At 42.2% G+C, this 22,912-nt stretch overlaps 1 protein-coding gene across 5 annotated transcripts in view; it reads right to left on the bottom strand.

Moving 5' to 3' along the window:
- The window catches only part of CDK8 (cyclin dependent kinase 8), an 81,510-nt gene extending 60,347 nt beyond the window's left edge, over positions 1 to 21,163 (bottom strand). For 2 of the 5 annotated variants that reach the window (XM_042792520.1, XM_042792521.1), the window contains exon 1: positions 20,731 to 21,161. In XM_042792520.1, coding sequence (XP_042648454.1) covers positions 20,731 to 20,858 — 128 coding nt within the window. In that variant the 5' untranslated portion in view covers positions 20,859 to 21,161. Of the gene's footprint in view, positions 1 to 20,444; positions 20,557 to 20,730 lie in introns of those variants that run through there. The other 3 variants (XM_042792522.1, XM_032990727.2, XM_042792524.1) reach the window with 3 other exon arrangements.
- Positions 21,164 to 22,912: the final 1,749 nt, after the last annotated feature.

Genomic DNA, 22,912 nt, shown 5'->3' with positions numbered 1-22,912 from the left:
TATTTATACTGGGAGTGATGTTTATTTTTGCATTTTGTATCTATTAACTACCAACCCAGAAAATGGGTGTGGTAGAGAACCAAGTGACAAAGGACACAGAAGAGGCTGAGGTTCTCAATGCCTCCTTGGCACTGGTTTGCACATCACAGTCCACTTGCACAACTACCACGTTCCCAAGGCTAGTGACACAAATCCTCGTGAAAGGAAGTAAAGGAAAACCATATTAGGGACAACTTCAAAAAACCAGACACGCACACAAGTCCACGAGAACAGGTAGGCTGCATTCAAAAGTGCTTGATGGAGCTGGTAAATGTCACTGCAAAGCCACTGTATCATCTGCAAAAGGTCATGGTGGGCATGGCAGATTCCTGATGATTAGAAAAGGGCAAGTATCAGGACCCTCTTTGAGAAGGGCAAAAATGTTCAATGATATTATAGGCCAATCAGCCTAAACTCAGTCCTTGAAAAGGTTATGCAGCAAACCCTCCTGGGAAGCTACTTTCAGGCCCATGAAGGAAAAGAAATGACTGGGAACAGCTGGCAAGGATTTTCCAAGCATGAGTTGTGCCATATCAACCTGATTGTCCTATACAATGAGAGGACTAGCTCTACAGACAGTGGGAAAGCACTGGATGTTACCTTGGCCTTAGCAAAGCTTGCGACATGATCTCATAGTGTACTCACAGCCAAATTGGAGAGCTTGGACAGCCTAACTACAGAACAGATGAAAAATCAACTGGACTGCCAGACTTAACTGGTTGTAATCAATGGTACAAATCCAACTGGCTGCTAGTTAGTAGTGCACGCCTTGGTGGCAGATACTGGGGCTGATATAAAATCTTCATTTACAAATGGACAACAGAATGAAAGGTGTCCTCAGCTAACCCACAGATGATGCTAATTTGGGGACAACGGTTGATGCACCGAAGAACTGAACCGCCACTTGGACAGACCTCAGCTGACAGGAAAAATGGGCAGACAGGAACCTCAGAAAGCGCCAAGACAAGTGCAAAGACTTGTCTCTAGTTTGGAATAACCCCACACAACTGGACACACTGCCAAGCATGTCAAAAGCAGCTTTACAAAGCGAGACCTGGGAGTCTCAGTAGACAAAATGAACATGACACAGCGATGTGCCCCTGTGGCAAAGGCAGCCAGCCAAATCCTGGGCTGTATTAGCAAGAGCGTACCCAGCATGTGGAAAGTGGTAACTATTCCCTGATGTTCAGCACTATGGAACGACATCTGGGTTTCAAGTACAAGACAGATACTGACATAATGAGCAACTCCAGCAGAGCAGCAGGAATCTGAAGTATATGACACATAAGGAGAGGCTGAGGGCATCAGGTTTGTTCAGCCCTCAAAGAAGGTGAAGGAAGAATCCTACCGCAGCCTTCCTTTAGCTAATGGGGGGTACAAGGAAGGAGTCACTCTTCTTGGAGGTGCCCAGCAAACTGATCAGAGGCAGCAGTCACAAGGGGCGAAAAGAGAAATGGCCTTTAGATAGCACAAAGAAAAAAAAAAAACACGGCTAGACAAAAAGTGGAAGACATTTGACAGAGTTCTCCATGCTCAGAGTTATTTAAAACTCAGCTGGGTAAGATCCTGAGCAGCCTGAGCAAATTTCAAAGCTGGTCCTGCTTTGAGTGAAAGGTTGAACCAGGTGCCTTCTAGAGATGCCTTCCAGCCTGAAGTAATTTATGTGGGATTGTAAAATAAACTATGTTGTTTATGATTCACCTAGACAGTAAGGAATTTCACAACTGTCTAGGACATTCATTATGTATTCTCAAGACACACAGCTACTTCCTAATACTGCTTTCCAAGTCTGACAACATTTCCAAAACTTACCTAGAAAAGAAACAGGACAATTCTATGTACATACATAACCTCGAGGACCATTAAAACTTTTCATTTTCAATGTAATGTAATTAGTATGAGGACACAACTTTGAATTTCATCTCTTACTGGAATAGTAATCTTCCTTCATTCAATATTTAGAGTTTGTCTAGTATTTGCAATGTGTGCAATGGTAAATGTCTCCAAAACCAGGAAATCATTCTATGGCTTGTAAAACTAAAGCAATGCATAGATACTGGTACTTGTAAGCAGCATAAAAAAGAAACCCAAAGTTACATTTTTGTGAAAAAGAACAAGCCTCTAGAATTGTACTTTTCCTCAGTAGTATAAATACCGGTATCTGAACCTCCAAATCTCAGTATAGCTTGCAGGTGATTTGTATGGATGCCACACAAATCAAAAAGAAATTAATTCTACCTACTGGATTTCAATGGCTTTCACATAGATTCCACAAACCTCCAATGTGAAACACACAATAAACCACGGAGACCTAACAAAACCCCATCATCCCTAAAGGAAGTTGACTTATGTCCCCAAAGGCCAAGAAGATGACTGGGGGGACTGGAGCACCTCCCCTATGAGGACAGGCTGAGAGAGTCGGGGTTGTTCAGCCTGGAGAAGGGGAGGCTCTGGGGAGACCCTATAGTGGCCTCCCAGGGCTTAAAGGGGGTACAGGAAAGGTGGGGAGGGACTCTTTGACAGGGAGAGTGTAGTGATAGGACAAGGGGTAATGGTTTTAAACTGGCAGAAGGTAGATTTAGATTAGACAAATTCTTTATTGTGTGGGTGGTGAGGCACTGGCCCAGGGTGCCCAGAGCAGCTGTGGCTGCCCCCTCCCTGGAAGGGTTCAAGGCCAGGCTGGACGGGGCTGGGAGCCCCCTGGGCTGGGGGAAGGGGGCCCTGCCCGGGGCAGGGGGCGTGGGACTGGATGACTTTGAAGGTCCCTCCCAACACAAACCATTCTATGATTGTCTGATACAATTTCCAAAATGAGTTTATTCTAAAAATACTTAATTTTTCAAGGGCCACTTGTTGAAGGTTTTGTTTTGTGAGCAAACAAAAACCACATTTCAGTTATAATAGCTAAAACTAGTTGGATGAAGCGAAACCAGAAGACAAACATTAGCTCCAACTACTGCTTCTTCATTTTACCGAACTAAAAACATTTTGAAAAATGGGGTAGTCCTATAGCATACATTAAACCTACAGAAAATAGGTTAACATTATATTCTCTCTTATGTACTGACTGCTACGCAATCAAAGTATAACTACTTTTTAAAGTTCAGATTTAGTCAAGACCAGAGTTTTTAAATGTATTTATAATCAGCTTAAAGTTTATCCCATCATAGATTCTAGCTTGTTCCTTTCACAGAAGAAATCTGCCAAAAATCAGATAAAAAACCCAGATTCTGTCATGAAAGCCTCTTGCGGATTAATAAATGAGAAATGGCCATGAATAATGCAACCCAGTCAGAAAAGCTGGGAGTCCAAGATACTTTGTCAAGGATTTCAGCTAAAAAGAACAGTTCACAACTATTTTTCTCTCCTCTACAAAGTTACCTGCAAAGAATTTCCAGGAGGAGGAGAAAAGCATAAGGAACAGTTGGTACTAGTTAATCTGCAAACGAGGATAAATATAGTTCATAAAGTAGTGCGCCTTCTTATATATTTGTGCTTGCCACTAGAAGCAGCACCTCACACTCCTCCTAATGTGGCTGCCAGCATCAGCACGTGCCTTGCAGTTTCACACATTTGTAACAGTGCTCGCTCCCAAAGGGGAAATTTCAGATTGTTTCCGTGTTTCTCAAGTAGTGTTATCTACTACTTCTATTCGAACATGAGATATGCAAGAAAAATACGAATCAAAAAATGCATGGAAGCGTGTTTTTTTAAAAAAAAAAAAAACAAAAAAAAAACCACAGAGTGAGCAACTGTCAAGAATCAGCCAGAGCTGGATCAGGAGCCTGCAAGCACCAGGGCAGCCCTGCCGCACCAGGGCCCCGCACACAACCGGGAGCGGAGCGGTGCTGGCTCACGGCTTTCCGAAGCACCCGAGGCCGGGGCTGCCAAGAGGGAGCAGCCACCACCCTCCCCTGCCAACACCACCGACCACCTCGGGAGCCAGTGCTGGTCTAGACCCACACAACAGCGGCGCAGCCCCTGAGGAGCCGCCGCCTTCTCCGACAGGTACATTTTTCAAGGGCTTGTCCTCATTTTTGTAGGTGTTGCTGATGTGCAGAAGCCCTCAGATGCTCTCGGTATGCAATTTATCGGGAAGATGAGCTACACCTTGCCTGGTTTCACAGAGATAATATGACAGACTAAAATAAGAGTAAAATTAGTTTAAGGCAAAAAAAAAAAAATTAAAAATCACATACTTTACCTCCTTAAGTTCCTTTTCCTTTGAACAGTGCAAGAACAGCTACAAGTAAACAATCCAGATGCCCAAATTTTCATTTCACCTTAGGATAGTAGTTATGGGTACCAGATGAATCACTACATGCTTGACCTAGTCTTCCTTCACTTCCTAAAGATCTGCTCGAGTTAACTGTCAAAGACAGCTGGATAGACCTCTCATGTAATCCAGAACAACCACTCCCATTAATCAATACAGCCCTTAATTTTATGAAGACGTGCCATAGATTATAGCTACATCAATCCAAGTTTCAGTCAGTGTGCTGTATGATCACACTAAGTTTTGGTGAGCCTTAGGAAGTGTTTGCATACTCACATCGTTAAAGTTAAATAAATTGCAAAACTCAGTGAAGTCGACAGAAACTTCATATTTAATTTTAATTACCCTGCTGTTCTCCCCTTTCCCTCTTTTTCTTCCAGAGAGGTAACAAAAATATATTACTATCTTAATGCTAGGCAGTTATCATCTTCAAGTTTGTCAATAATTTCTAGCTAAATTAAAATTTAACTTAAAGAGGGACTAATAGAAAGAACGTATTTAAATGTAAATACTAAACAACCTAGCAGAAGAAAAAAACGTGAAGACTTATCTCTAAGGTAACATTTCAACAAATCTGCATGGTTAGGGGTTTTTTTCGTTTTAAAAATAGGTAACATAATGCACAAAAAAAAACAAACAGGTAAAAGACAGCATAATCAGAAGCAGGAAAAAAGTCAGTTTGTGCTCTTTTTTGTTGATATTAGCCCCCATCCTCAGAAACATACATTTTTATCCTAAAAGTAAAGTAATGCTTCAGCATGACTAAGTCTTGCTAGCACTTCAGTATGCAATTTTTAGATATGGTATGGTTTAAGAAAGACAAAAAAACCTTTTACAAAAGAAGAGTATAGGGAACAGAGTTTGTGACTGAACCACATTTCATGGACTTGCACCTAAATTTACAACATGTCATGTGAAAATAAAAAGGCATATTACTCACCAAAATGCTAACACAGAAATTATTGCAGGGGAAGATGCACTAACAGAATTGAATTTTTTAAGAGTCTAACTTAAGCATTCATACTTTTTCATCTCCAAAATACTTACAGGAGATGGTAAGACTGCTGTGCTAGAAAAGCATCATTATTCTTATCAGATAGCAAGGCTTATGCTGAGAATATTTTCTACTTCAAAACAAATCCTTCAGTAATCAGACTTTTGTGCGGGTAAAGAAAAGGTCATTTCCACAGCTGGAAGAAAAACCATCAACAGCAAGCCAATAAACACAAGGGCTTCTGAGACAGCTGACACTACGCAGTGAATGGCAATTACTGATTAACTTACTTCCTTTTGTTCTTTGATTTTATTTGTTTTTAAATTAACACCTTTTGCCACAACATGTAGTTTGGCAAGCAGTTCAAAGTGACCAAGTAAATTCAGTGATACACTGTACATGTGGTTCTTTTGATCTAAAAGTTTGTTGCTGTCAAAAAGAAAAGCCTTTTCTTGATATCTCTGCCTTGCTGCTCCTAGACAGAAAATCCCTCCCTTTAGACCAGCTCTGATCTGTGCCACACTCCATGACACGATTCACCTCCCACATTTGGCAAAAAGTTATCCAATTCTTTTTTCCTGGGTTAACAAATTCTCTCAGTCTACAGTGGGGTATGATGAGTATCAAAACCAGCACTAAAGTATGTGGTAAGAGCAAAAGACAAGAAAGGAATGGGTAGAAGAGAGAGAGAAAGCAAGATGCTATTCACTTCACTCCCTGCTTTCTGGTGGTGGTGAAACCACAGGGAGTATGGCTAGTCATAGTTTAAAAAAAATAAAAATTAAAACCAAGCCAATTCCCCCACCTAGCCCTGCAATTAACTCCAGCATAGAAGTTCCACAGATGCAAGAATCCCTGGGATTTGATTAAGTATCTTCTCCCTTCTCCCACAAAATTGTAATGACAGCCAGCCTAAAAACTAAGTTTTAGAACCACACAATCACGAAAAATTTTCCTATGAGGAAACTAGTTGATGGGCAGCAATACCCCTGTCTGGAATCCAAGCACCGTGCTGCTTTATTAAAGGACATGGCAGTCTTACCAGTACTTCTATATAAAGCAATACAAGAGGGTAACTATGAAAATTCTCCATAAAGGAAAAGATTGCTGTATTTCACCTGCACATTCCTTCTTCTCTCAGATTGCTCTTAAGTCATCTCAGTATTTGTACCACTTCAGAAACTAGAAGTTGCATAAAGACAGCACAGCATTTCAAAGCAACTGTTCCGAAAAGCAAACAGGACTAAAGCACCAGTCTAAACTTCAGAAAATCATCATTTTTTTGGGTAAACTGTGGCTTTGGTACTTTTTTCTTCAGTAGTCAAGTCTGTGAAATTATTTGGTTTGCAAGGAGGAAACATAATGGCTGCTTTTATGAGAAGAAGCTTGTTAAGTCACAAAGTTGTCTAACAGTCACAAACATACTACTGTAGGAGCTACAGGTTCACAGATGATATTTTCTTTAATAGCTTTTAACGGATTTATCTTCCAGAAATGTATCCAGTCACTGAAAAACTGTTTCCTATTCTCTTGACAACACTCAGGATTTTAGAGACTCTCCCCGTCCCTTGCTTTCACAGACAGAAGAGTCCTTGTCTATGGGAACGACTGAAGTTTTCATACAGACACTGCTCCACATTTCTGAGCACCCTTGTTGGCCCTCCTTAGGTCTATTATACCCTGCCTGGGATGAAGGGATTAGAAGCGCCTACAATACTGAAAATAGGATTTACAGCAACAATGCCACTGTGTTTTGTGTTCCACCCCATTGTTAGTAAGTCCTGTGATTCCCTCTGCTTTTTAGCAATTACTTGCACTGAGCTGGCACTTTCACAAAACTGTCATCATAAACTAAAAAATCTTTTTCTTATATAATAATAAATTTAGACACTATTGTTGTGTGAGTAAAGAAAGGACCATTTTCCCATACGCATCACATCAGTGAGTATGATATATTATTGGAGAAGGACTTTACAATATTGAGGGCCAAGCCTTCACAATCAGTCCTTGCCTTCACTATTCCAAGTAACACTCACCAGCAAAACTGTTTCCCAACTGTCTATGACAAGTGATTTCCAAACAAAATTTTGAGTAGCACAAATTCCCAAGAGATACCACTAATGACTTCTCACCATTAATTTGCATCTCTAACTAGCTTCTCTATCCAGAGAAGGACCATCTTTAAGTTCAGCTTCAGTCTTTGGTAGAAGACTTTACAGAACACCTTTTGGAAATCTACATAGATATCAACAACTATGTTGCCTTAACCTGTATGTTAAGTCTGTCAAAAGATTTCAGTAGACTTAGGAGGTGTTAAATGTGTTTTGTAAAGCTGTTGTCTCTTCACCTCAGCACCTTTCATGTGTCCACTATCTCTGCTCTTGGTTCGTTTTACTAGTTTCCACTCTTTCAAAAAGTCCTTTTAAAAACTGATCTCACCACTGTCACCTTCCAGTCTTCCACAACTGGCGTAATTTAAAGCACTGGGTTATACTGGTTCGTAATTTGATTATTTCATTCTTGAACTCCTTCAGATGTGCAAATACATCTCCGTAACGGACTGCTCTTCATTTCAGTTTGTTCAAATAGCCCCTTCCACAAACACTGCAATTTGAGACAGATCTTACAATGCATTCCTTCGCCTCTGATTCTTTCTTTCCTAACGCACAGACAAAACCAAAGCTTTTCTCTCCAGCTGTCATTTCATCTTCTCTAACATACCTTTTATAGGTGAGTGGCGCCCCGTTTCTACAGATAGCATTGTGCTACTGATGCATCAGAAAAGAAGAAGAGAAAGGAAGATTAATTTCATGCCCTTCTCAAGTAGTTTCTCAATGCGGGGGACCTTGTGTGTGTGTGTGAGGGCTTATATGGTGGGGGGTTGCCAGGGAAGCTCTCACACTATAAGTTTTACACTTAGCCTACCATCACTTACCTTCTATTTCTCTACTCATTATTCATAGACGACTTAATTTTTCAAAGAACACATCCCCACTGCCAAGGGCTTCCTTTATTCTACTATTTCACCATGTCAGATTTTTTTAATTGATGGTTTTACAGTGTGTCTTGGTGAGTGATACGTACTCACTGAGAGCCCAGAGAAGCTTCAAAAATGGTTCCCCAGAAGCTTTCAACATTTCACCTTTTTGGCCCTTTAACTTTAAGCAGACATCTCCTCCCATCACTATCACCTTTTTTTTTTTTTTTTTCTTTTTTTAACTGAAGTTAAGTGGTACCTCAAGCAGGTTTCTTCACCTTGTGTAGATTCATCCCTTCAGAAGCAAAGAACAGACCACGTTTGTCACAGACAGCCCTCAGTAGTAAGTCTGAATCTGCTCCTTCATCCAACTGTAGGCCACGTCCCGAGTCGATTCTCCCACTGTAGGTGCCCTGACTAGCTGTTTCAGTAAGCAGCTACTCACTGTCCCAAAGTTTTGTCTTGGCATCCCTCCCTGATACAGCATCCACCTAAATGAAATGAGGCTAACGAGCCATTCATTGTTGTATTTTCTGCTTTGTAGCCTCTCTGATCTCACACAGTATAGGCAAACTAGTCAGGCAGATAGAAATGCAGTTCTAACACTATTTTTCCCCCCTTACATGTGCCTGGAATTTTTCCCACAGAGTTTTCGGTGTTGTAATAGCTACTCTTCTTTTTGAGTCTTCTGGTATCTGACACTCATCTGGCAGAGTCATATAAGCTTCCAGTTGAGCTTTTATAACATTGAACTAACGTAACAGTGAATGGCACTGTTAGTACACTTACTTGTGAGAGGTTGTTTTGTTCAATCCCACTTAAACAGGATTGACGTTCACCCAAAAAGAAAAGAAAGAGTTTGAACACCAAGCAGTTCAAGTACAAAAAGTTAGATAAGATTCAAGTTACACTCGGGGACAAATTTGCCGCTTTGCTGTCTTGAAGTTCACCCAGGTGGAGCTTGCTCCAGTTGCTTTTGTTATGCTCCACACCTTGCACAGGAGTTCCGTGAGAACAGAGTTGGTGAAACCTGACTTTCTAAGGCTTCGTTGTGGGATTTATCTAGTGTCTGAATGCAAACTGTAATTGAAAGTACACCTGCAGTTAGGGCTCCTGCTCACAGCGCAAGGCTACGCCTCTCCCAGAAAACAGATCTTGGCCAGAAACACAAGGTGGAATCGGGGGTTCACTGCAATTCAGATCCTTCTGTATTCCAAGTTCTCAGTCACACGTATTATTCACACAGACAGTAATGAATTGAGTCTTCTTTTCTAGTGCAACTCTCAAGTGTCCTTTATTCAAATGCCAACATCTTGTATGCAAGGTGTTAGAAGCACACAGCACCGAGCTTTCCCGGAAAAACAGGCAGATTGTTTCAATGACCTTTAGCTGTGTTCTTCCCCGTTCACAACACATGTGCATTTTTTCAAGACTAATTTTAATTTTGGATGTTTCGTCTATCATCTGTAGTTGAAAAAAATCACTATGTTCTCTCGAACATTTTGTCCTTTAAAGAAAATATCTGCAGCTTTAATCCTGGCTTATAGTTCTTTCCCTGAAAATTCTAATCTGACTGTCAAATAGGTTTTGCCGTACTACCACTTAACACTCAAGGTAGTTCACAGTTGAACAGAAACTGCTGCCTGAACGGCAGCATCTTTTTGCTCAAGTACTTCATATAATTTTACAAGGACTCTCTGGCACCCCCATCTTCATATGCTTAAGTCAGTCTTTCACAAGGATATGCACCACATGCAGAAGGACATCATCAATAGAATTCTCCATTAAAAAGCAGAATATTGAATTGTCTGACCAGTACCTTTCCTATACAAACTACTAAGGACTTCATATGCTTCTGTACAAAATTCAACTTATTTATTCAAATAGCTATTTCTCAAACAGGAAGCCTACAATACACAAAAGTTAGCAACTAGTTCACAAGTGGCCTTGTACCTAACAAAAAATTGTAGCTATGAATAAAGCTACTCTGTAATCCTGAAAGTGCTATTATAGGGGCTTGACAAGGTCTCAGAAACCATTTGTTGAGCCTCAGAGGAGACAAGAGAGAACAGCAGGCTAGCCAGCCAGAACACAAAACCCTCCTGAATGGTTATCAGCCTGCACGGAGCAGTAACATGCAGCATTACTTGCCAAGCTGGCAAAGAAAAGATGGGGGGCAGCGGGGAGGGGGCAGGAGGAGCATGAGGGTTAGAGCACTGGCAGGATGAAGCCTGAAACTGAAACTTCATTGCCATTCATCCACACAAGATGGGTTTCTCTACTCTGACCTGAAGACTGCTTTACAGTGGAAGGGTAACAGAAGGCAAGCCTTTTATTAGCAGCAAAGTTCAGTATCTTGATGCTCCTGCCTCAGCTTCGTTACCTTACTTGAACAAGCTTAGATAAATTTTGTCTGTATTGAACCTTCAAGAGCATTTCCAAGACTTAAATTAACAGAGATGGGTGAGCTGATTACCATAATTTATATAAAGTCAGAATCCACAATTCTGAGTATTTTATAATATGACGGAACAAACCGCTGGCTTACTTTGTTAATACTTTAACAAACATAAAAAGAAGATACAATTATATACTGTTTAAACATAATCTTTATAGGCTTACTCAGTATCAAAATCAGACTTTTTAATGAGATTTGACATCCCTTCAGCATGGGCCCTTTGGTCATATTTCAGATGTTTAAGATCTGGCAGCTCCTCTTCCCCCAACACACGCCCAGAAAGCACAACATTTGTACCTCAAATCATTTGAGCTCATCAAATGTAAGATTCTTCACAGCAGCAGACCGGCAGAAGACATGCAGGTTGTTACTTTTGCACAACACGTTACTTATCTCATCCTGGGAGACAGTCCTAGCAGCAAGTATATTCCCAATCTGAATTTGCATGTAAATAATGGATAATTTCACAATAAAGCAAAGAGCCTTGGGGAGGAGGAAAAAAAAAAAAAAAAAAAAAAATCAGTTCTCATCAATGTCAGTACTCACACAACTACTGTGCAAGCTACAAAGAGTTGCAACCCGAACTAGTGCAGCCTGTGTGACTTTAAGATAGAAAGGCTACAAGTCCATCTTCAATTCTCCAGTACCTCAAGAGCAGCTAGTACCTCAGATCTCTTTACACAAGGATTCTGTACAGCCACAGAATTCTTTGGGTTTTAACAGCTCCAGAAATACAGAGGTTATCAGTATGTGTATGTATAGAATTTTTTTTTTTTTTTCCCTTAGGGTCAAGACATTTCTGATGTTTTTGCAGAAATATTTGAAGGCTGTATTTTCCACAGAACAGTTATCACATGCAGAGAACACAAACAATATTGTTTAAAATCAGCAAAAAGGTTAAGGAATACATCTGGATATTCATCTACTACAGACTACTGTTTTAGAATATGCGAAGGCCAGCAAAGGTCCTGCAGAAGCATGGAAGCGTTAAAGCTTCACCACACTCACCCTTATAAGCAAGGGAGACACCACCACCACCACCCCTTTTTTCTGTTTAAAAATAAAATTTAAAAAAAAAAAAAAAAAAACACAAAAAAACTATCAGATATGAGGAAACACTTCCTCAAAAATCTGTCTTCAACCTGTTTACTAAAAAACTTCTACTCTACTACAAATTACCTGCACTCTGTATACTTACCACTTCCTTGCTTATGTACCTGAACTTTTGTTCTCCAAGTATTTTTCCTCAAATGCACAAAATTACAAAACTAGATTCATCCTTTAATGCTACTATTTTATTCCTGTTCTCAGATGTAAGGGGCTCCTTCCAGGCCAGGTTTAGGGGTTTTCCATAATTTCTATCAGGATTTTCAAAACTCAAGATTGGAAAGAAGAGCTGCAAGATCTGTCCTCCTGGTCCAGAAGATCTCCAGAAAGCAGTTTCTTGAGTCACCTCTCCCTCCTGAGACAGAAACCTAATGCTACCCTACACTGATCATTAATTTCGGTCACAGGAAAGTTTCCAACTCAGTCATTTTTCTCCCTGTCTCCAGACTGTTTGTTAACCCAGAGAAGAACCCACTGCCATAGTGCACACCTAACCCAGCTGTACAGACAGGTGCTTTCCCACGCAGACACGATGCCCAAGCTCGCAGCCCCTGACCCCTGCAGAGCCTCCCTGACATCTCCAAACCTCCTCGCACCTTCCCCTCAAGAACAGTTTATCTCCAGGTTCATCTCCTCCTCCTCAACAGTGCACAGCCCATAGCATCCCCCACTTTTTTTCAGTGCACCCAACAACCGCACGTATCCCGCACTGCTGCCCCAGACAGAGCCACGTGTTGTTTCTAGCACACCACTAGATATCTTGGTACCTACAGATAGCTGATGTTTGTCTTTCACCTCCACCACTTCTAGTGCATAATGTCTCCCCCAAGTCCACTCTTTTGGGCACTGTTGATGAATGTATGCAGCCTTCATGTGGGTGGGCAAGGAAATGGAGCAGTTCCTTCTGCCCTGGAGTCCTCTCTGAATTTTTCAGAAGTTCGTGGACATAGACAGGATACAAACCACCACAGGAATCATCTCCAAGGTGACTAAAAAATTGCAACACAATAGTTCCTAGCATATTGCAGCAGTCTACCAAAAAAGCTCTTGCTTACTGAAAATTACATGCTTAAGAACTCATTTTTAGCACATACAAGAGGGGACAATTAAATCAAACACACACAAGTATGAACTCTCTCCTACAGTTTGTTTTCAGTCTTGACGTTCTGCAGTCATTCATGTTTACCAAGCATTTCCATTTTATTCTTTTCATATTCAATTATATATTAGCTTAATGTGTGCAAAAACTAGGATGGCATTAGGCTTGACACTGCAAATAGGGAGTTTCCTTATGTATGTAGGAGTCTAGAGGAAAAGGACTATTTGGGAAACTTCAATTATCTGTCTGTTACCAATGCCACTTTTGTTTTAAACATTTTTACTTTTTTTTTTTTTAATTACACTCTCCAAACAGAAGATACTACCAGACCGTTAAGTTACTTACGATCCTCCCTCCATCCACCCCCAATCATCACACTGTATATGAGCACCACTGCAACAAACAACTATCGCACTTCTGCTGCTTCCAAGGCAGCCACAAAAAAGAAGCTAGAGGAGTCCACCTATCACTCGTATTACAGACTCTTGAAGGAAAATTCAGATTAACATCAAACTTTGAAATGAAAGGATCATCCTCTGGAATTAAGAGCCAGAGCCAAGCTTGAAAGACAGGCTATACAGCAAAAATAGAATAAAATGTTTGCCATATCTCTAAAATAAAAAAAACAAAACAAAACAAAAAACCAGCATACCAGGCAAATAACAAAGACTGAAGATAGCACTCATTTTGTCAGCACAGATCCAAGGTGATCCTGTGAAGTGCATGAGATGTCTCCTTTTGGGGCTGGAGCACAGCATTTCTGCTAAAAAAGATACTGGTTGCCAATTGTTAGGACAAATATTCATTATCCTGCTTTCCAGTTCTCACTAAACTTATTTTATATTTAAATCCAAATAAAAGAATATGAAAGGAGACTATACCCTTCTGGAACTGGAGCTGTACCTAACAGTATTAACCATGGCAGACATGGGAAGACAGTCCACATCAGCAGCCTGTGCACTGCTTCACATGCTCAGTTCATCTGACTACAGCGGCCCAGTCTCCATCCCACGTAATCACAACTCCACAATTATAAGTGTCCACAGTATAAAGAAAGAATCCTGTTCCCAAGGAAGCTGTTAAAAGGAAAAAAAAAAAAAAAAAAGTAGCATTTTGTTCAAAAGATACTGCTGCTCAGACATTTTCAACTGATATCCTGCTTCTCATTGCCCCACTATTTCTCTATGAAAAATGATTTTGGTGGAAGATGGAAGCATCTCCGTATCGACTGGCTGTTCAGAATGATCTGCTTCTATTGCTATTTCAGGTACACCAATGAATGGTTTATAAGTCAGTAAATAGAATAAAGTGCCAGGATTTTTATAACCATTTTGATACTCATCGTGGCATAACTACCAGCTTTTAACGTCAAAATGGACACAGCTGAGCTGTAACCTGTGGGTCTTCCGAAGGGCCTTTTGCCATGTTGGCTGTTCTTGCATACTGGAGGAGAGAAACCTTGCCATACACAAATCCGAGCCACTGCACCTTTGGTATGTTTCCACTGTAGTTTCCAAATTTCAGCATAACTAAAAGTCTGTTCTTATGAAACAAGAGATTTTTTTCAGTTTCTGCTACAGCAGTCTGCAAACTACAGCTCTTCAGATTCCAATGGTAATAAAGGACATCTTGGTTGGTTTGATTTTTTTTGATGTTTTTGTTTTGTTTGTTTTGTTTTGTTTGTTTGGTTTTTTAAAAAACCAACCAACCAAACTACAACTTGGAAAAGACTTTAAAACAGAAGAATCAAAGAACTTCCAAGAGCTAGAGTGAACATACTACCTCACTGTCATTTGACCAAAAGCAACATTCTCTGATGGCATGAACCTTTTCTATAATCAGCACCCTCAAAAACTATCCCCTATTCCCTCATGAGAAATCAAGCACAGCAGTACGTGCCCCCATTATTTCCATGTATTATTCTAATTTATAAATCCAGAATTAAAACAGATACAGATCTTTGGTGTTTTGCAACACTATTCTCACACCTTCCTCTCTGCACTTGTTAAAGGCTTCAGGTAGGAGTGAAACACTAACTCACCTCTGCTGCAGGCTATCAACACATCTGTGACAAGATAACAAAAGATCACAGCAAATAGAAGTGCAAGGGTCAGGGAAGGACTCACTCAACTACATGACCTTAAAAACCTATAAAGTTTGGAGCCACCTGACTGAGTGAGAAGGGAAGGAAGCAGATGGAAAGACAGTTACATGAGTGGTTTACCAGAAAAATTAAAGAGAACAAGACTTCATGCAATACAGCATGCATACCTCATTATGTAGATACAGTTTAATTAGGAACTTTCTAACTACTATGGTAATGGATCCAAAAGAGACTCGGGGCATGTAGTTTAAGAAGATAATACCACATATTACATACATAATAAAGTCTGTGGCATTTAGAAATTCCATGCTACTGTTGACAGGAGTCAGAAGCCAAAGGCTTGCATGCCGACTCCACAGCTCTCATTGCCTGCCTGTAATCTGCACCAACTGCTTCAGTTCGAAACAGTTAAAATCAACACACGAACATTCAGCCAAAAATAAAACCAAACCAAACAAACCATCCTCATGTCTATTAAACTTTGAGAAGACAGGAGTTGTTTGGAAGTTATAGTGAAAACTAGTAACATGAAGTTCATTACGCAACTCCTGCAAAGACTTCAGAGAGTTTCTTGATTAGTTCTGTAAATCCAGACTTCTTGTTCCACTTCTTGCCAAGTAAAATTTCTCACTGCACTCACTACCTCTATTTGTGGCACTCCCAAGCTCAAAGTACCTCACTAAAAATTAATTTGATAAACATGGACAAAATAAGTGACCGATGATCTGACATAACTCAATCAATACATACTCATAAGTACAGACAAACTGGAGCTGATCTGGTATCAACCTTATGAAGGGCCAAGTGTTTAAAAAAAAAAAAAAAGTCCAAATTCCTAAAGTAAACAAAGGTGGGCTCTTCGGCATGCACTGCAGAGCTCAGCTTGATCTCTAACAAAGCAGGCTAACTTATAGAGCAGAAGAGCATTCAACTTGTTTACAACAGTTAGTCAGAAGTGACTGGTTTTGATAATATTACAAAACAGACACTAAGCTCTTGACTTATCTTCCTCCTTTGACAACAGGTTATGCAATTTATCTACACTGCATTAAAATAGTTCGTTGTTCACCAAAAAAAAACCCATGTCCCCCTCTTCAACTACTGTGAAACAAGAACAGCACCACCATCTTATACATTAGCTAAACCACTCATTATTTTATCGAACTTAAACACATTCTGCGTTCTCTATTTTTTTCCCCCCAAGGAAAATACTCCCAATTTCTACAGTTTCTCTTTATACAAAAGTTTTTGAGAGACATTCATCATCGTTCTTCCAATACCCTTTTAACCACTAAGTACAACTATGACATACTATATTAGAGATTAAACAAACCAGTCATTTACTGGGCATCCAACAGTTTTCCACTATTGTTTCTTATACAACTCATACAGATCCTCAAGGAAAAAAAGTGGATATAGATTTGATTATTTAACGCATGCAAGGAAAAGTCCAGCACATAAACGTATTTTCATCATTTCAATTACAATGTGTCAGTATGTCCAAATGAAAGAATCTGTCCCTCCACCTACAGCAGTACTTCCAACACAGAACTGTAATAGCTGAAATAAGAAAAAAAACCTCCAACTGCACTTGTGTTTGGGACCTACATCACCTCTCGCAGTTCCTGAGAGCAACTGGGAGAGCACTAGCTTGCATACTGTTGGTTCCCCACCAACATTAATCTCTTTCCAAAAGATTAAAACCAGCTTCCAATAAAGCACCGAGGGATGTTACTACAGTTCAAGATCCTCAATTATATCATTTTTTGCTGTCGTAATTAAGAAGTTAGATACTGACTAACAGTGACAATCAATAGTTTTTTATTCTCATCTAAACCACATCTGACAAACAGGAAAAATTAATATTTGGAAATACTCCAAACTATCCCTGAAACAGCCAGCCTTGCTCCACAAAGTCGGCTTCTCTCTCAGATTTCTGACTGTAGCTGTATCATAAAAACAGAAGCTAGAGGAGACTGAACAAAAAAAAAAAAAAAAAAAAAAAAAAAAAAAAACCACCAACAAGCAGTGCAAGATCAATCCCATTAAAATCGGGTACTACTCCAGCACACGAGCAGCACGTGCTGCCGGCTCCAGGGGAGCATGTACCTGATGGGTGGCCAGGCTGGCACAAGCAGCCCCTGTGCCCTGCCACCTCACCCTGCCCTGGCCTGTCACTCTGTTCCTAATGAGCTTTGAAGAAGCCTGATCCAGTCAATTAAAAAAAAAATATTTTTTTTTTAATCAAATCTGTATGTTAATCCAACAAACTAAAAACTGCTGGCATGTTTTCCAAGTCCAGCATAAATCAAATAGGTAGGTTTAATATCTGGGTTGAGCAATGTCCCTGAGGGAGCACCCAAATGGCACGCAAAACAGCTTTTACGCTGGAAATAACTGACATTTTCTGGACAAAAAAAAAGTAAACTATCCTACCACCACTAGAGACGATCAACAATTTCTTTATCTGAAGACTGACGTTCAACATGCCATGCCTGCGTTCCCTTCCCAGTGTCTGCCATTAGTCATCTGCCTTCTTGTATACATTTCTGCTATAAACCGCCCCCCTCATCAATTCACATAGTTTGTTCTAAGCAAGTTTTAGAGCCCACTGCAGGTACTGCATGGATGAAAAAGACAGCACCATTCAATAAAAAGACAGTAAGATTCAGCCACAGACATCACAGACTTAAAAATCAGAGGGATTAAAATAAAAACCTGAGAATAGAATGCAATTTTGCTGCAGGCAATGTACCAGGTAGAGCTCAGCTGCAATGCTTGACATTGTTATTTGGCTGGGTCAAGTTTGGCAGCAAATATGTAAGAAAACCTCCATGGAGCAGTACCTGGTGATCCTCTAAGACAGACCAGTCGAGCCCCCAAGCCTCACCTTACGGCCAAGGGCACCGCAGGCCTGGACTGGCTGTTTTGTTGGAGCAGGGCATGAAATCCAGGTTACTCCCTCAGCAGATCACTAAAGCACATGCTACAGAGCACCTCTCACTCACTAGGATTCTCACTCCATCAAGATTCCTGTAAGACTGTCCTCCAAAATGCTCCCATGTAGTTTTAATGGCATACAATTAACTTCCTACAATTAGGACAGGCAGCTGCTATCCAGTTTTGAATTGCCATACTGCACCTCAGAGGCAGCTGTAAAAGCAATCAAAAAAAAAAAAGAGGCGAAGACTGCAGTTGTACCATAGACACTAGCTCTTACTACTCTTAAACTGGATTTTTATTACCGAAGGCTTTTAAACATATATTTGCACAAACTGAATTATTAAAGTTTAGTTCCTTTCTGTGTTTCATCTATTCGTTAGACATCCATATATGAAAGATGTCATTTAAGAAAAAGCTGCTCCAATATTTTTAACAAAACATTTGCAGTCCTGCAGCCCATTCTCCAAAGGACTCTAAAAATCATGATGTATAGTAATAGACTTTAAAAATTCTTGCTATTCAAAATAAGAATTATAATCATGCAACAAAGTTTGCTTTAAACTTATAAGTTCAAGGGGAAAAATTAAGAAAATTAACTAACAGACAGCAACAACTTCATATGTAAAGAAAGTTTGAGCTGTATAAATACTACGAACTGAAAAAGCACATTATTCATTCATCAGTATGTATCATTTGGGGAATATTGAAACAATGTAATAACTTTTAAATAACATATAATTGATTCCTTTGGATAAAGGGATGTAGTAAATGGAACCTTTTAACTTCTATTCTAATTCCATCCCTATAATTTAAGATCACATATGTACAATTATACTATAAGCTACAAAAGCCTCTACGGATGTTTCTGCTTTACATATTTAGGTGATTGTCCAAGGGCAATTACACAGCATATTTAAAGTGAAAGTTTTCAGAAATCTGGAAGGGAAATGAGAAGTACTAGGGAAAGTGAAGGGAAAGGAGTCAGTAAATGAACAATAAGGCAAAAAAAAAAAAAAAAGGAAACAATATACACTGGTCACCTTTTCTTTTTTGCAAACTTTAAATCAAACAACATATCTTGATTTCCCCCCTCACCAAGAAGGGAGGATTTAAAATTGTACACACTCAGAACCACAGGGAAATTCTACTTTAAAGCAATCTTTGACTAACTGCCCGTTTTTAAAGCAGATGATTCCATTTTTCTGAAATTTCTCAACACGGCACTACCATCAGCAGCTCTAAATACACTCTCCCAAACACTATCAAGCAGACTGACGATTTCACCAAAAATATGTTTGAATATATGTTTCACCAGTGTCACATGCTGAATTCCCTACGTGCTGCTGCAGTCCAACATGAACAGCTGCACAGAGCCTGACACGAATATTAGAAATGCAGTCGTATTTTTCAGCACCTCAATTTATTTTTCATATTGCAGGTGCCTCTATTGGCACTGAAACCAGGGCTGCCTGCACTAGCAAAGTTAGTACCTGCATGTAAGGAGACTTGAGGTAATAGCTTATCACACTGATAACAGTTTATTCCTCTTCCCCTCCCAGAAAAAAAAAAAAAATTCAGGCAAGATAAGAATTCCTCCTGTGAGCAGTTTGAAGGATCTAAACGTAAAATTTGAGAAGTGGTTAGCTGACTCATACCAGCAAACAAAATTCAGGCTGAAGTAACTGAGTGCTACAATTAATATTGGCATGCTTAAAACAGACAAGATAAGGTGTGACCAGTCCCATGACGCTGTTCTGTAGGTAGTGGCTAAAGCATTTCTAGAATTAAAGCTTATGTAAACAGAACTAGATCACGTTTTAGCCATAACTGACCACAGCCTGCTTTAAAAGTTTTTTATTTATCAAATGCAAAAATAATGCCAGACTTTAAAAATACGTATTTTTTTTTTGAACGACAACATACAGAGCACCACTATGGGGAGACTGCAAGAGGAAGAATGGATGTAATTTATAATTTAGGACCTGTTACAAGAACAACCCGTGCCTCTCCTGCTTCTTCTGCTCCCTACTTCCTATTGTTCTGCTGTTCAGCGAGTGATGCCATGTCATGGACGAAGGAAACCTAAATGACAGTTTCCTAGATATTTCTTTAAAACGTTTACGAAAAGAAAATCATTTACTCGGGTATGTAGTGAGAACTGGCCACACGGAAAGCTCTTTCAAGGCATTCTAAAGCCCTGAAAGGACCAGCAGACTTCGGTTGCTGAAGCAGCCAGCAAGAATACCCAAAATGGTGACTACAAGTAATAAATCAGACAAAAAAGCGTTATTAAAAAAGAATCAAACCCTGTTCTACGAAGCTCCTGGTCAGGCTGAACACCGTAAGTAGCTACCCACGTATTCAAAATGAAAACCCCTTCAGTTAAGCTTTTTCTTCCGCTACGTATTTTTTTTTTTTTATTTTTTTTCTCCACAGCCTACCCGTACCGAAACAAGACTCCGACGTTTCTCTGAGGGGACGGGATCGCTCCGAGCGCCCTGCGGGGACCCCAGCGCAGCCCGGGCGGCGGAACGCGGGGTTTAACGGGGCGGCAGCAGAAGCCGCGGCACCGGGAGAGCAGCAGCTGGGGCAGGGCCGGAGAAAGGGCGGCATTAACGCGGGGGGCCGGGGGAGGGGGGGGGACACACGGGCCCGCGGGGCAGGAGGCGGCGGGGGCCAGGAGGGCCCGGGGAGCCCGCGGCGGGGGCCGGGGAAGCCCCGCTCCTCACTCACCCGTCCTTCCGCTTGGCTTTGTAGACGTGCCCGTAGGTGCCCCTGCCCACCTTGCAGCCCTCGTACTCGAAGAGGTCCTCCACCCGCTCCCGCTCCCCGGTCAGCTTCACCTTGAAGTCATAGTCCATCTTCAGCGCCTGACGCGCCGCGCCGCCCCCGACAGCCGCGCACCCCGCCCCGCCGCGACCGGCGGCGGCGGCAGCAGCAGCAGCAGGAGGAGGAGGAGAAAGAGGAGGAGGAGGAGGAGGAGGCCCCCGGGCCGTCCCCGCGGACCATCCAGGGGCGGGCGGGCGGGCGGCGGCAGGGCTGCTCCCTTCCCTCCCGGGCCCCGTCCTGTGGCCGCTGCCTCCCCGCCCCGCCCCGCCCCGCCCCGCCCCGCCCCGCCGACAGCGGCACGACAGCCGGTCTCCCCGTCGGAATACGGCGGCCGCGCCTGGCCGCACTGCTGCAAAAAAAAAAAAAAAAAAAAAAAAAAAAAAAAAGAAAAAAAATCCAACAAACCAAAACGTCGCAAACCGCGAGCACCCCCCCGGCCGCGGGCGCGGCGGGCAGCGCACCACGTGGAAAGCGGCGGGCTGCGACCGCCACCAGAGCCCCGCCCCTCGCCCGGCCCGGCATGCCTTGCGGCACCGCAGCACGCTGGGAGATGTAGTATAGGCGGGAGGGTGGAGCAAGGCGGCGCGGTGCATGCCGGGAGTTGTAGTCTTTCCCCGCGCGCGGCACGCTGGGAGTTGTAGTCTTCGCCCGGCGAGGCGGCGCGGTGCCTGCCGGGAGCTGCAGTCCCGGGGCGGTTGCAGGGCCCGGGCTCGGGTAGCGGGGCTGGCGGGGGCCGTATGTGCGGGCAGTCCCGGGAGCCACGGCTTCCTTCGCGGGGCTGCCGGCACCGGGAGCAGTGCAGGGTCCCCACCCGCCGGCTGCCCCAGATCTGCCCCCCCGGGCTGGGCAGCGGGAGCTGGGGCGCGGGGCTTGCAATCAGGCGCCACGAGCTGCGGCTGTCGTCATTACGGGGGGCGGTTGAGGGTCCCCGGCTTTCTCCAGAGTGGCAACAGGGTCGTCTGAGGTGAATATAAGGGTCCCCGTCTTTCTCCAGAGTGGCAAGGGCAGACACAGTTGGTCCTTGCCAGCTCTACCTGCCAGACCGCCTGTTAACATCGTTATGATTAAAACGATTCGATGAGTTTGGGCATAGACACAGACAGACATTACAGCGCTGCTGAACCTTCTCTGCACGGCTGCAGAGACAAATCAGGATCACGGCTCCTGGAATTTAATGCAAAAGCTGTTACCTAAAGGCCCTTGCATGCGACCAGTAACTGGGCACTTTCCAGTGCCTCTCCTTGGCTGACAGAGACATACTTACCAACCCAACACAGAGCCAGCTGGTCATTTTGTAGAATAGAGAGCTTGTAACTAAACTAAATCTTCCTAACTACAGCCCAGCTTTTGGCACTTTTACTAGTCATGCACATAGGCTTCACATTTCATCTCAACGCAATGCGGGTAAATAAGTGGGCACTCAAATCCCTAACACAGAGATGAAATATCATTGAATGTGGGGGCTTCTGAAAGAAGAAACGACATTTTCTGGAACCATCTGAAATCATCTCAATTTTAATTTCCAAATCTCCATTTTCATTTACACATTAAGGTTGATTCCTGAAAACTGGGGACAGGGGTGTGCTAGCCCCCTGAGCTGGCATCACTCAGTCCGACTGATGTCAGATGCCCACAGCTGGACCTTCAGTATGTTGCTATGTAGTTATTAGTGATATTATGTATCTTAGATAAAGCAATTAGGCCGGTGTTACAAAAAATACCTGCAATTCAGAGAAGCAGCAAAACAAAATTGTATTTGCCCAGCAACTCAACTGAATTATACAATTATTGCCTGGCGCCTCAGTACGCCAATCAACCAGAAACAGCTCAGGGCTGCCCAGCAGCCCATAAAGATCAAGCAGTCTGGAAGATCTTAAAGGACTTTTCCGACCTAAACAATTTGATGATTCTGTGCCATCCACCTCATAAAATGAATCCGCCCCAGCCCACAGCAGAGCAGCGTGACTCTGCCTTGGGGGATGCCTGGCTTTGGGGACCTCCAGGGACAGCTGGGACCAAGTTTGCATGGCCAAACCCAGCATGTTCAGCACCTCTTGCCTGCTGACAACACTCAGTCCTGTCAGCC

This window comes from Tyto alba, unplaced genomic scaffold (assembly GCF_018691265.1).
Source record: "Tyto alba isolate M040663 unplaced genomic scaffold, T.alba_DEE_v4.0 Super-Scaffold_2, whole genome shotgun sequence".
In the NCBI taxonomy this organism is placed as follows: Eukaryota; Metazoa; Chordata; class Aves; order Strigiformes; family Tytonidae; genus Tyto; species Tyto alba.
Note: the sequence above shows the minus strand (reverse complement) of the source record. Positions and strands in the feature narration are given on the sequence as shown.